The sequence below is a fragment of the Chelonoidis abingdonii genome, chromosome 1, assembly GCF_003597395.2.
Source record: "Chelonoidis abingdonii isolate Lonesome George chromosome 1, CheloAbing_2.0, whole genome shotgun sequence".
In the NCBI taxonomy this organism is placed as follows: domain Eukaryota; kingdom Metazoa; phylum Chordata; order Testudines; family Testudinidae; genus Chelonoidis; species Chelonoidis abingdonii.
In genome coordinates, this window is record NC_133769.1 from 312,878,841 (window position 1) to 312,890,595 (window position 11,755).

The following is an 11,755-nucleotide window of genomic DNA, read 5'->3' on the forward strand; positions in this document are numbered from 1 at the left end:
CTCATCTCCTTCCTTACTCTTCTCCTTCACCTCTCACCTTCACTGGTTCTTTCCACTCACAATACAAATATGCTTTAGTCTCTCTCACCCTTTGCTCCATTATTCTCTCCAACTACTGTCCCATCTCCCTTCAGCCATTCATCTCTAAACTCATTGAACCTGCTGTCCGTACAATTGCTGTCTGGAGCTCTTCTCCCCCAATTCCATCCCAAGACCTCTTCAAATTTGGTTTTTGCTCCCCGCACTCCACTGAAACCTCTCTTAAAGTCTCTAATGGCCTCTTCTTAGCCAAATCTCAGAACTAGCATTCCATCCTCATTCTCCTTGGCCTGTCAGTAGCAGTGGCAGATTTAGAATGAGTGGAACCCTGTCCACAGCTTCATTTTTGGGGCCCAGCCAAGAAAAAACATTCTCTCTCATCTCTCCCCACCCTCCGACATTTTTCCTTTTTTTTTCTTCATCCTCATCGGGGCAGGGCGTTGGGGTGCAGGAGGAGGGGCAGGGGGCGGGCACTAGGAGGAAGTTTGGGTGCTTAATGTGGGCTGGGAGGAAGGGTGCAAGCTCTGGGCTGGGGCAGGGGGGCAGCACTTACCTCGGGCGGCGTGGCTCCCAAAGCGACTGACACACACATCCCTCTGGGAGCGGCTCTTAACCACAGGCACCGCCCCTGCAGCTCCCATTGGCCATAGTTCCCAGATGCTCTGGAGTCAGTGTTCAGGGTGGGGGCAGCACGTAGAGACACCCCCCCCCAAGGGCCATGCTGGCTGCTTCCGGGAAGCAGCATGGAGGGAGGGACTCAGAGCAGGCAGGGAGCCACTTTAGCTCTGCTGCTGGCACGTCTCTGTGCGCTCCTTAGGGGAAGTGGGGCAGTGGGTCTCTGAGCTCTGCCTGGGCTGGGGCAGTGCATGGAGCCGCCTCCTCCCCCCACCAGGGGTGTGCAGATATGTACCAGCAGCCAGCCACTTCTAGGAGTGGCGCGGGGCCACCAGCCACAGCATGTAGGCAGCCTGTCTGCCTGAGCCCTGCTGCATCACCAGCCGGGACTCAGGGGCAGGTTGTCAGATATCTGTCCTGCATTTTGGGGGCCCCCTGTTGTTGGGACCCTATGCCACTGCATGGTTTGTTTCATGGTAAATCCGCTCCTGTCAGTAGCCTTCAAGATAGCCAGCCATGTTGTTCTTAAAACATTTTCCTCATTTGACTCCATCTTCTCCTCTTACCTCTCTCTAATCACTCTTTCTGTGTGTCCTTTGGAGGATCTGCCTCATCCTCCCTTCCAACTTTCCATTGGAGTCTCACAGGGTCCTGTCCTTAGTCCCCTTCTATTCTTCTTTATCTCTGGGTCATCTCATCTGCCAACACAAATTCATCTATCATCTTGATGTTAATGACTCACAGCTCAACCTCTCTAATCCAGACCTGCCTCCTTCTATCCAAACTAAAATCTCAGGCTGTCTCTCTGACATCTCTTCATGGATGTCTAACAGTCAGCTGAAACTCAACATGGCACCCACGAAAGCTCATGCTCCAATATGTCTGTTAGTCTATAAGGTGCCACAGGATTCTTTGCTGATCCAGACTAACATGTCCCCCACCTCTGAAACATGACTAAAACAGAGTTCTTAATCGTCTCACTCCCACCCCCATCCATCCTCTGGCACTTTCTTGATTGCTATGGACAAGACCATCATTCCACCTGTCATATAGGCCTGGTTATCATCTGTGACTTGGACTTCTCTCTAGGTCCTCACATCCAGGCTAAGTTGAAATCGTTCAGATTTTTTCTGTGTAATTGCTCTTAAAATAAGGTTTTTCCTATCCATCCATACAGCTAAAATTTTCATTCAAGCTCTTATCTCACGATTCAATTACTGCAACATTCTTCTCTCTGTCCTTGAGAAATGCAGCCTTGCCCCACTCATATCCATTTAGAATGCTGCCACACAGATCATCCTCCTAACCAGTCGTTTTGACCATATTATCCCTCCACTGGCACCTCCTTCTCCACTGCAGCATGAACTGCTTGTCTCCACTTTCAAGGCCCTTCATGGTCTACACTTCCTCCTATCTATCATCTCTCATTTACTATTGACATAAAATCATAGAACTGGAAGGGACCTCATGAGGTCATCCAGTCCAGTCCCCGGCACTCATGGCAGGACTAAGTATTATCTAGACCATCTCTGACAGGTGTGTGTCCAATCTGCTCTTAAAAATTTCCAATGATGGAGATTCCACAACCTCCCTAGGCAATTTATTTCAGTGCTTAACTACCCTGACAGTTAGGAAGTTTTTCCTAATGTACAATCTAAACCTCCCTTGCTGCAATTTAAGCCCATTGCTTTTTGTCCAATCCTTAGAGGTTAAGAAGAACATTTTTTCTTCCTCCTCCTTGTAGCATCTTTTATGTACTTGAAAACTGATATCATGTCCCCTCTCAGTCTTCTCTTCTCCAGACTAAACAAATGGAATTTTTTCAATGTTCCCTCATATGTAGGTCATATTTTCTAGACCTTTAATCATTTTTGTTGCTCTTCTCTGGACTTTCTCCATTTTGTCCACATCTTTCCTGAAATGTGGCACCCAGAACTGGACACAATACTGCAGTTGAGCCCTAATCAGCATGGAGTAGAACAGAAGAATTATTTCTCATGTCTTGCTTATAACACTCCTGCTAATACGTCCCAGAATGATGTTTGTTTTTTTTGCACCAGCGTTACATTGTTGACTCATATTTACCTTGTGATCCACTATGCCCCCCAGATCCCTTTCTGCAGTTCTCCTTCCGAGGCAATCATTTCCCATTTTGCATGTGTGCAACTGATTGTTCTTTCCTAAGTGGAGTACTTTCAATTTGTCCTTATTGAATTTCATCCTATTTACTTCAGACCATTTCTCCAGTTTGTCCAGATCATTTTGATTTTTAATCCTATCCTCCAAAGCACTTGCAACCCCTCCCAGCTTGGTATTGTCTGCAAAGTTTATAAGTGTACTTTCTACGCCATTATCTAAATCGTTGATGAAGATATTGAACAGAATCGGACCCAGAACTGATCCCTGCGGGGCCTCATTTGTTATGCCCCTCCAGCATGACAGTGAACCACTGATAACTACTCTCTGGGGACAGTTTTCCAAGCAGTTATTTTCCAACCATATTGATTCCTACATCCAATCGGCCCATAATATCAGCTTCTATAATCCACTTGTTAAAGTTTCAAACAAGAACTTTTGTGCTTTCTCCCATGCTGCCACTCATGCTTGGGAGGAGCTCCCCATAAACATGTGCAAAGCTACCGCCTTAAAACTCGTAGCCAGGATGCCTACAAAAAAACAGTTAGGCACTGGTACCACTACCTATTACACTGACCAACGTTGTCTCACTGTTTCTTTCTACTCCCATCTGTCTATATCCATCAGATGTTTCTTGTCTTATACTTAGACTGTAAACTCTTTAGGTAAAGACTGTCTTTTCATTCTGAGTTTTTACAGTGCCTGGTACAATGGAGTCCCGTAAGTAGGACTTCTAGGGACTAAGGTAATAATGACAAAGAGATTATCTTGCCTTCTGAGGCTTTCAACGTTCTCTACTGATTTCTCCAGCTTTCCACCACATCATTTAAAGCAAAGCTTAAGTGAACATGGAAGGGACTGTCCAAGTAGAAGTAATGTGATTGTTGCCTCAAAATTGAGTGTTTCCAATGGTTGGGTTTTATTCTGGGTCAGCACTGGCTAAAATCTGAGACTGGCTAACCCACCATCATCATCTTTACTCTGGGCTCCTATGTTGCCAACATCAGAAGTGTTACTTGTAATTTCAAAATTTGATCTTAAACTAATATATTCCTACTAATGGTTTCATCTTGCAAACTGTATTCAAGCTAGTAGCCTGTTGAAATCAACAAAATTATTATTATTTGCATGAGTAAGGGCAAAGTCTTTATTTTCAAATACCATTCAGATTATTCACGGGAAGAAGCATTCATTTTAGCTTTTGAGCACTCAGATTGCTATTCTGACCAGAATGGATGGCAGGTTCTTCTCAAGGCAAGGAAGTGAGGCAGAGTGAAGGAGACACTTTTTTTTACTGACTCATCTCAACAGCCAACAAATAAATTTTCGATTTCAGTCAGTTAGCTCTCGGTTATTAAAGAACTATACAAATCTCTACCATTTCTATTAACAGGCTGACTATCATGCCATGCAATCAACAATTAAGACTATAATTTAGAAAATCGATTATGAAAGTCATACCTGAGAGATCTGAAATTTGAGGTGTCTGAGCAAGACAGCTAATCCTTGCTGGAGCAAACACTGTAGCATTCGATGAATACACTGACTCGGAAACAGTTACCTTATTGCTTTGCTTGGTCAACTAAGACAAAAAACCAAAACAAATTAAAAAAGACAATTGGATTATGGAGTTCTCTCAGGAGAACACTGCACAATGTTTTATTAAGCACTGCAGAGAAAGACAAGAGTTTAGTCAAACCCATGTTACAAAAATGCTCTAATCTCTGTAATATTGTTGCATTTCCATTGTTTAGGTCACAACAACATAACAGTTCAGGACTGGCAACAAAAAGTGATATGCTTCACAAATGTAATGGCCAATACAACTATTTCATTTTTAGTTATTTTTGAGAAAACAAAGTTACTAAAATACGTCGGGGGGGGGGGTGAGGGAAGCAAAATATATAAGGGGAAGAGGAAAAAATCCTGTTTTCTTAGGCCTCAATCCTGCTGACACTTATGTACATCCTAATTCTACTACCATGAATATTATTTATTTCAATGTAACTACTCGTGGTAAAGTTAAGTATGTGCCATTTACAGAAATAGGTCCACAGTTTGTGTTGAATTAAGACGTTGAAACACACTGCCATAACACTGAAAGTGTTAAGAAAAGAAAGAGGAATTATAAATTCTTGTAAACTAATAGTTGGAAGGGAGAAGCTGCTTAGATACATACTGTTTTTAAAATAAATAAGCTGCACCAGAGCCTGACAGCAGACAACAGTCCTGTTAGTTTAAAGATCAGAGCAAAGCGCCTTTGGAATCCGGGAAGGAATAGGTATCCAAATCAAAACTGAAGTATTTTCATTTTAGCTGGAGAATAGATACTGGGGACAAGCATATATTATTGTATGTTTGACATAGTTAGAATTTAATAACCTAAAACGTTAGGGAAATACTCCATTAAACACTGGATTTGCTTTAGACCCTTTTTCCCAAGATTCATTTTTAAAAACTGACATTTCCAAACTTGTCATATTTAATACATACATACATATGCGTGCACACACACACACACACACACACACACACACACACAATAAACCAGCACTATCAAGACCAGCATTTCTTATAGGAACATAAATATTTAGCAACCAGTTCGTTTGACTTAAAAGTTATTTTTGCGTACTCATTGTTATCAGTTATGCAATAAAGAAGTGCTGCCTTTTAGGACACTAATGCCCTAATTATCACACATGTCAACACCACACCTCACTGCAAGTATCCTACAATTATAACATTTACACGGAATATATCTTTACTCTAAGATGCTGCGTGTTAGATCTTATCAGAAGCAGTTACTAGTCTCAGAACTTAGATAAGATATTTTAATTATTTTCAAAACAACTCCCATTTAAATGAGATAATATTTCAGGTTTTGGAAAAAGCTTGAAAAGGGAAACTCTCTTAGATATGTTTAATTATCAAACAAATATTTTAGTTAGATAGAATTTTACTGTAAAGTCATAAATGAGCTATCTGAAATCAATGTCCAAACCTAACAGAGGTATACAATGCACAGGTGTAATCAAAACTAACTAGTCACAACCAATTCTAGTTTTTCATAAAATAAATAATACATTTGGTTTTCAATTTGTGTTGGGCTTAAAGTCCAAGGTCATCATGAAACCAACAGCAGTTTAAAGATATAGCATCTATGCATCTAAATTAAATGAAAAGCAATAACATAAGAGGATTTCCAGTTAATTAAAAAAAGGAACCAAGAATGTGTTGCTTTACCTCTTGAGCACTTAACTGTTTGAAGGTCTGTGTTCTACCGTAGCTCATTAGTGATCCTGTGTGGACAGACATGATGGGAAAATCTTCATTTTTTAAATTACCTAGAAGCAACTGAGAAAAGGTGATAACTAAATTAATCAAGCTTTCATTTTGTTTTGCAGTCTTTAAATTCAGACAAATCTTTATGTACTGTTAAAGCTTGACTGTTGTGCAGTTTCTAACCTTCCCAATTACTACCAAGCACAATTTAGAACCTGCCTGGGCTAAGAGAGAGAAAAAAAACTTATTGGAACAGCCAGTCTCTCTCCCTCTAACATCTATTATTCCAGAAACAACTGCTTGTTGTGTATTTCAGCTCTTGCTTTTTTGCCCAGGATATCTGTAAATAAGATTTTGTGCTTCTTTAAGATTTAGCAGTTTTAGCTATCTTTTCCCCATCTGCACTCACAGTATTCATACATAATATAAACTGCAGTTCAGAACAGATATACCATGCAACTGTTAATATACTGTCCATCAAACTACAGTAGGACTCCCAGCTAGTACCAGGACTAGATTAAGGAATAGGCATTACAGGGTCCTGTCTCCTAGAGTCCATTGAAGAGATCAGTCCCCGTTTTCACGTTAGAAAAATGTTTCTAGTCCTCCTGATAGCAAAGAAAAGCTTGAAAATGTGACCTGCTGTAATTAATGTCTGCAAACAGCTAAAACAATAGCTCCAAATGGTCTGAATAGCCCCCCTCATCTTAATTCTGAAACCTACTTCCATACCGATGTGGAATGTGCCCAAAGGGCTAGATTGCCTTAATTCAGCTTTGTCTACTATCGCATGTGGACAGCATCAATGTTACAACAGTGGAAAATTTTTAAGAAAAAAATCTGTTGTGGACAAAGCCTTAGGGCACTATTGTGTCATATCTACTGAACTCGAAACAACCTTGTACAACCAATGAGGGTCTGTTTAAAAAAATAAGGCTGTGGCATGATGATGATCTTTTTTTAAAAAAAAAAAAAAACCTTATATTATATATAAATATATACGGCTTGGAAGGATTAGATTTTTGTTAGTAAATGTCAATTTTACCATGTACACACAAACTGACACAATTATTTCCATCAATGATAATCAGAAGTTACAGATAGGAAAAATAAGAAAAATGCTGCTTGAGAATTTATTAGAGTTTTATTTAAGAATATTTACTTTGTATATTTTGACACAAGGTCCACAATTTGTGCTTTAATGGTTACAAAGCTTTAACTTTTTGAATCTCAATGTCTACTCTTGGGAAATAATTATTGTCTGACTCCTCACCAATTTCCCACAACTGTGAAAACGTAAAATCAGTAAAAACAAATGCTTAAAAGTAAACATCAATATTATCCATCTAAAAAATAAAAATCTAATTCTGCCACCACATATGTATTCCACGGTACTATGTAGCCTTTTAAGTGAAACTGACCAACCTTACAAGAAGCCATTAGATGATAGAGAGATAATGTTCCAACAAAAATGTTTTAAATAAATTATTAGAGAGACAAAGTAGGTGGCTGGCTTCAAATAACTATTCAAATACATATAATTAAATGTGCATGAGTATTTGCAGGATCAGGGCCCTAAATCTTTTATTGCATCAACTTCTGTTTGTGAAAGAGAGAAGCTTTCGGGCTTACAGAAGTCTTCTTCAGGTCTTCTTTCCCAGACCTGAAGAAGAGCTTTGTGTAAATTCAAAAGCTTGTTTGTTTTATAGTTAAACAGGATAATATAATCTTTACTTTACATACAATAGAATACAAAGTAAAAATATTAGTTTTAGAAACACTGGTGAAGATTGAATTAAACCAGATCAACTGCTACCGAAGTCCAACTCGATGCTCCAGTATTTATTAATATTTGTACAGTACCACAGATGTGTGCTGTCTTTTACATATAAATTCAAACAGTTTCAAGACTTGAGATTACAAATCTAGGGCTGTGATGTTTATAAAAATGCATACCTTTACCCACTGGCTTCAAATAACTATTCAAATACATATAATTAAATGTGCATAAGTATTTGCAGGATTAGGGCCCTGAAAATGCTAACTTAAGAAAATGCTGTTGCAGAAATATCCTCTGATATATACATAAGTATCTTCTGATAAGGATCACTGTTCATCTTTATAAAGCAGATTAGACAGGGTTCAGCTCTGGTATAAAGCAGGTGCTACTTCAGTAGTCACATCTGCTTGCACAGCAGCGTGTATAGTCCAATGTTTGTTCACGCAAATAATGAGCCTACTATAGATGTGTATGAAACATTTATAATAAAATGGAAAGATACTCAAGTAAGGAATTCTTAAATATCATTATGTATGTGAAAATTTACTCAGGGCCCAATTCTACCATGTGTCTCATGCTGAATACTTTACTTCTATGAGTAGTCAAATTAAGTCAACAGGACTACTTGTCAAAGGAAGGTACTATTCATGAATAAGAGTAGCAGAATTGGGTCCTTACTTTTTTTGAGAATTACTTTCACTAAAAACTAACCGCTACATTAAATATATATATTATCACGTAGAACAAGATCCATTTTGAAGTGAAAGCAGCTTTGCAGTGAACATGCTTTCAGTGTGAAAATAGCTATTTCACTGAATTTCATTGGGGCAGGGGGGAAACTGGCTAAAAAGAAAGTGAATATTTTTTCTTACACTTTCAGTTATCTAAAGAAGACAGATCTGCATAGACAGTTTTCCGCATATCTGTTTGTAAATGTAATATTTGCAGATTTTTTTTCCAAGTTTTCCCAGGAACCTTGCCATTTATGCTGCACTCATCACCATGGAATCTGAGCACCTAAAATGAGGTGGAGACATCAGCTCTTTAAGCATAATTTTGGAAGAGGCTTATTTTTTTTTTCTGTTAAACATTTTAGTTATAACATATTGATCAAAGTAATTGCTGAAACATTACTCACAACTGATTTAACCAGCATATCGAATTTTACCAGAAACACATACTAGGCAGAGGCTGATATGAAAGATGAGGGAACCGCACCTACAAGGGGCAGAAGCAATGCCCTGGAGAAACCCTACCCAATATTTGCCTTGGTGGTTCTGGGATTCTCTCAGGAAGAGGATCTAATTTTTTGTATCCACCTTTAGCTAACAGATGAATGAAGCTTGAAATCCCAGCTCTTGGAAGTATACAGGTTTCTCATTCTCTACCTCCCACTGGGTCCCATTTAGGGTGACCAGATGTCCCAAATTTATAGGGACAGTCCCAATTTTTGTGTCTTTTTCTTACATAGGCTCCTATTAACCTCCACCCCCTGTCCCGATTTTTCACATTTGCTGTCTGGTCGCCCTAGTCCCATCTGACATAGCCATCTTGAGGAAGAATTTCTGGACAAGTATACCAGAAATCCAGTGACATAGCTGCGACATATCAATGATATTTTCATCCTCTGTAAAGATCATATAAACTCACTCAGATTTCGACTACAACTTCAATATTCACCACCCATCTATCAAACTCCCTCTAGAACACTCCCGAACCAGCATCAACCTCCTAGACATCACAATCAGCTTCAGCAATAGACAACTATATACAAGAAACTCATAGATAACCACATTTATCTTCACAGATCCAGTAACCACCCAAATGCAACAAGAAATCTTATCTACACTCGGATACCACAGAATATGTTTTGAGGAGAACCTCTGGGACACAAACCTAAACACACTTAAAACTGCCTTCACCAAATAAGGACACTCCACTAGATAAATAGATCACATCCAGGGCCAGCTTTAGGATGTGCAGGGCCCGATTCGAAAGAGCTGCCGCCGAAATGCCACCAAAGACAGCGGCAGCTTGACAGCAGCTCAATCAGTTGCCGCTGTTCCCGGCAGCACTTCAGAGGAGGGTGCAGGGCCCCTCTTCCAGGCCAAACTCTCTCTTTTTGCCTTCAAACAACCCTCCAGTTTCATCATCAAGAGCGAGCTCTCTACAGACACAGACCCACCAACTCAAAGTGGCACCTGACCCTGGCATAACAACAGATGCAAAACCTGTAGCCATATCTCCACTGCTATAATGATCATTACCACACACAATACATCTTTCAAGATCCACAGGTCCTACACATGCCTATCACAATATGTGGTATACTTCATCCAGTGCTCTAAATGCCCCAATAACTACTGGATAACTATTGGATGAAGCCAGACAAGCACTATCCTGCTGAATGAATTCACACAGAAAAAATGATAAAAGACAAAAACACCATATTACCAGTGGAAAAACACTTTTCACAAAACCACCACTCCATATCTGATCTGTCAGTCCACTTCCTCAATGGAAACCTGCACAACACCTTCAAAAAATCAGTTTTAATAAAAATACTAGATTTGTGTCTCATTACAACATTCTGTAACCCACCACTCCCTCTTTTTTGTCCTGTGACTGCCAGGATGTTAATGGGCCATTTCACCTTGCATGGTCCCTTAGAATATGCGTTAACTATTTATGCTAAACAAACTCTGTGTTTAGCTGTGACACTCCCAGACCTGATCAGAAGTTGGTCCAATAAAAGATATTACCTCACCCACCTTGTCTCTCAGAGAAAAAAAAAAAGAGGGCATTTTTTTTCAATCCTGTTAGTTTAACTCAATTGAAAGCCCTCTTAACCCTGGTTAAGATGCAAGCTAACATGTGGAAGCAGTATTAGCTTCTATATCAGGGGTTAGCAACCTCTGCCACGCAGCTCGCCACGGTAAGCACCCTGGCGGCCTGGGTCAATTTGTTTACTTGCCACGTCGGCAGGTTCAGCAGATTGTGGCTCCCACTGGCCACAGTTCGCCATCCCAGGCCAATGGGGATGGCAGGAAGCCGCAGCCAGCACATCCCTCAGCCCGCACTGCTTCCTGCCGCCCCCATTGGCCTGGGACAGCAAACCGCGGCCAGTGGGAGCTGTGGTCAGCCGAACCAGCCAATGCAGCAGGTAAACAAACTGGCCCAGCCCACCAGAACACTTACCCTGGCGAGCCGCGTGCCAGAAGTTGCCGACTCCTGTTCTACATTCTAGACCAAACCTTCCCTCCCCCCTACCACACACACACACCCACACCTTTTGGCAACAACAGGGCAGCTAAGAGGGCATCAAGCATGTTAATGGTGCAACTGAACTAGTAACAAAGAGGGTTTTAAAATTATGTTAAGCAAACTTGAGTGAAAATGCATCTTTTTGCCTGTCAAAACAGGGCTTTAGAGAGTGTAGTTCCAACTGCTTGTACCTCACCCTCATTTTCCTGTGAATAAATGCAGGCTTTGTCTATGCTAGGGAAAATGTGGTTACCTCAACCAGCTAATACATTTTAAAACTACAACCGCCTTGTCTACGCTAGGACTTAACATGTGTTAGCTACTAGCATGTATTAAACACATCCTTTTTTGTAGTGTGGATACACTCTCAGAGCTTGACTCTGTTACACTTCATAATTTCCCAAGCAGCAGTAGAGTGAGACTGATGTGATTCTTGATGGTTTCACTACTGTCAAAAGATTCTGAGCAACAGCACTTAAAGCTGACCAAATTAGGCCAGTTTGTCTTTGCTGTTCTTAGGAAAGCAAAAGCCAACAGTAAGACTGGAAATGTCTGCAGACTTAGGAAGACAGCCCCAGACCCATTCACATTCTCTGCAACCAAAAAGGCAAAAATAAAATAAATGGGGGGGGGGGGGGG

The 11,755-nt window shown here is 40.5% G+C and overlaps 1 protein-coding gene across 1 annotated transcript in view; it reads right to left on the reverse strand.

Annotated features, from left to right (window-relative positions):
• The window catches only part of RUBCNL (rubicon like autophagy enhancer), a 34,275-nt gene extending 25,030 nt beyond the window's left edge, over positions 1-9,245 (reverse strand). The window contains exons 1-3 of the mRNA XM_032790676.2: positions 9,172-9,245; positions 6,034-6,144; positions 4,252-4,372 (exon numbers count right to left, since the gene is read on the reverse strand). Of these exons, the coding sequence (XP_032646567.1) occupies positions 4,252-4,372; positions 6,034-6,105 (193 nt within the window). The 5' untranslated portion in view covers positions 6,106-6,144; positions 9,172-9,245. The remainder of the gene's footprint in view (positions 1-4,251; positions 4,373-6,033; positions 6,145-9,171) is intronic.
• Positions 9,246-11,755: the final 2,510 nt, after the last annotated feature.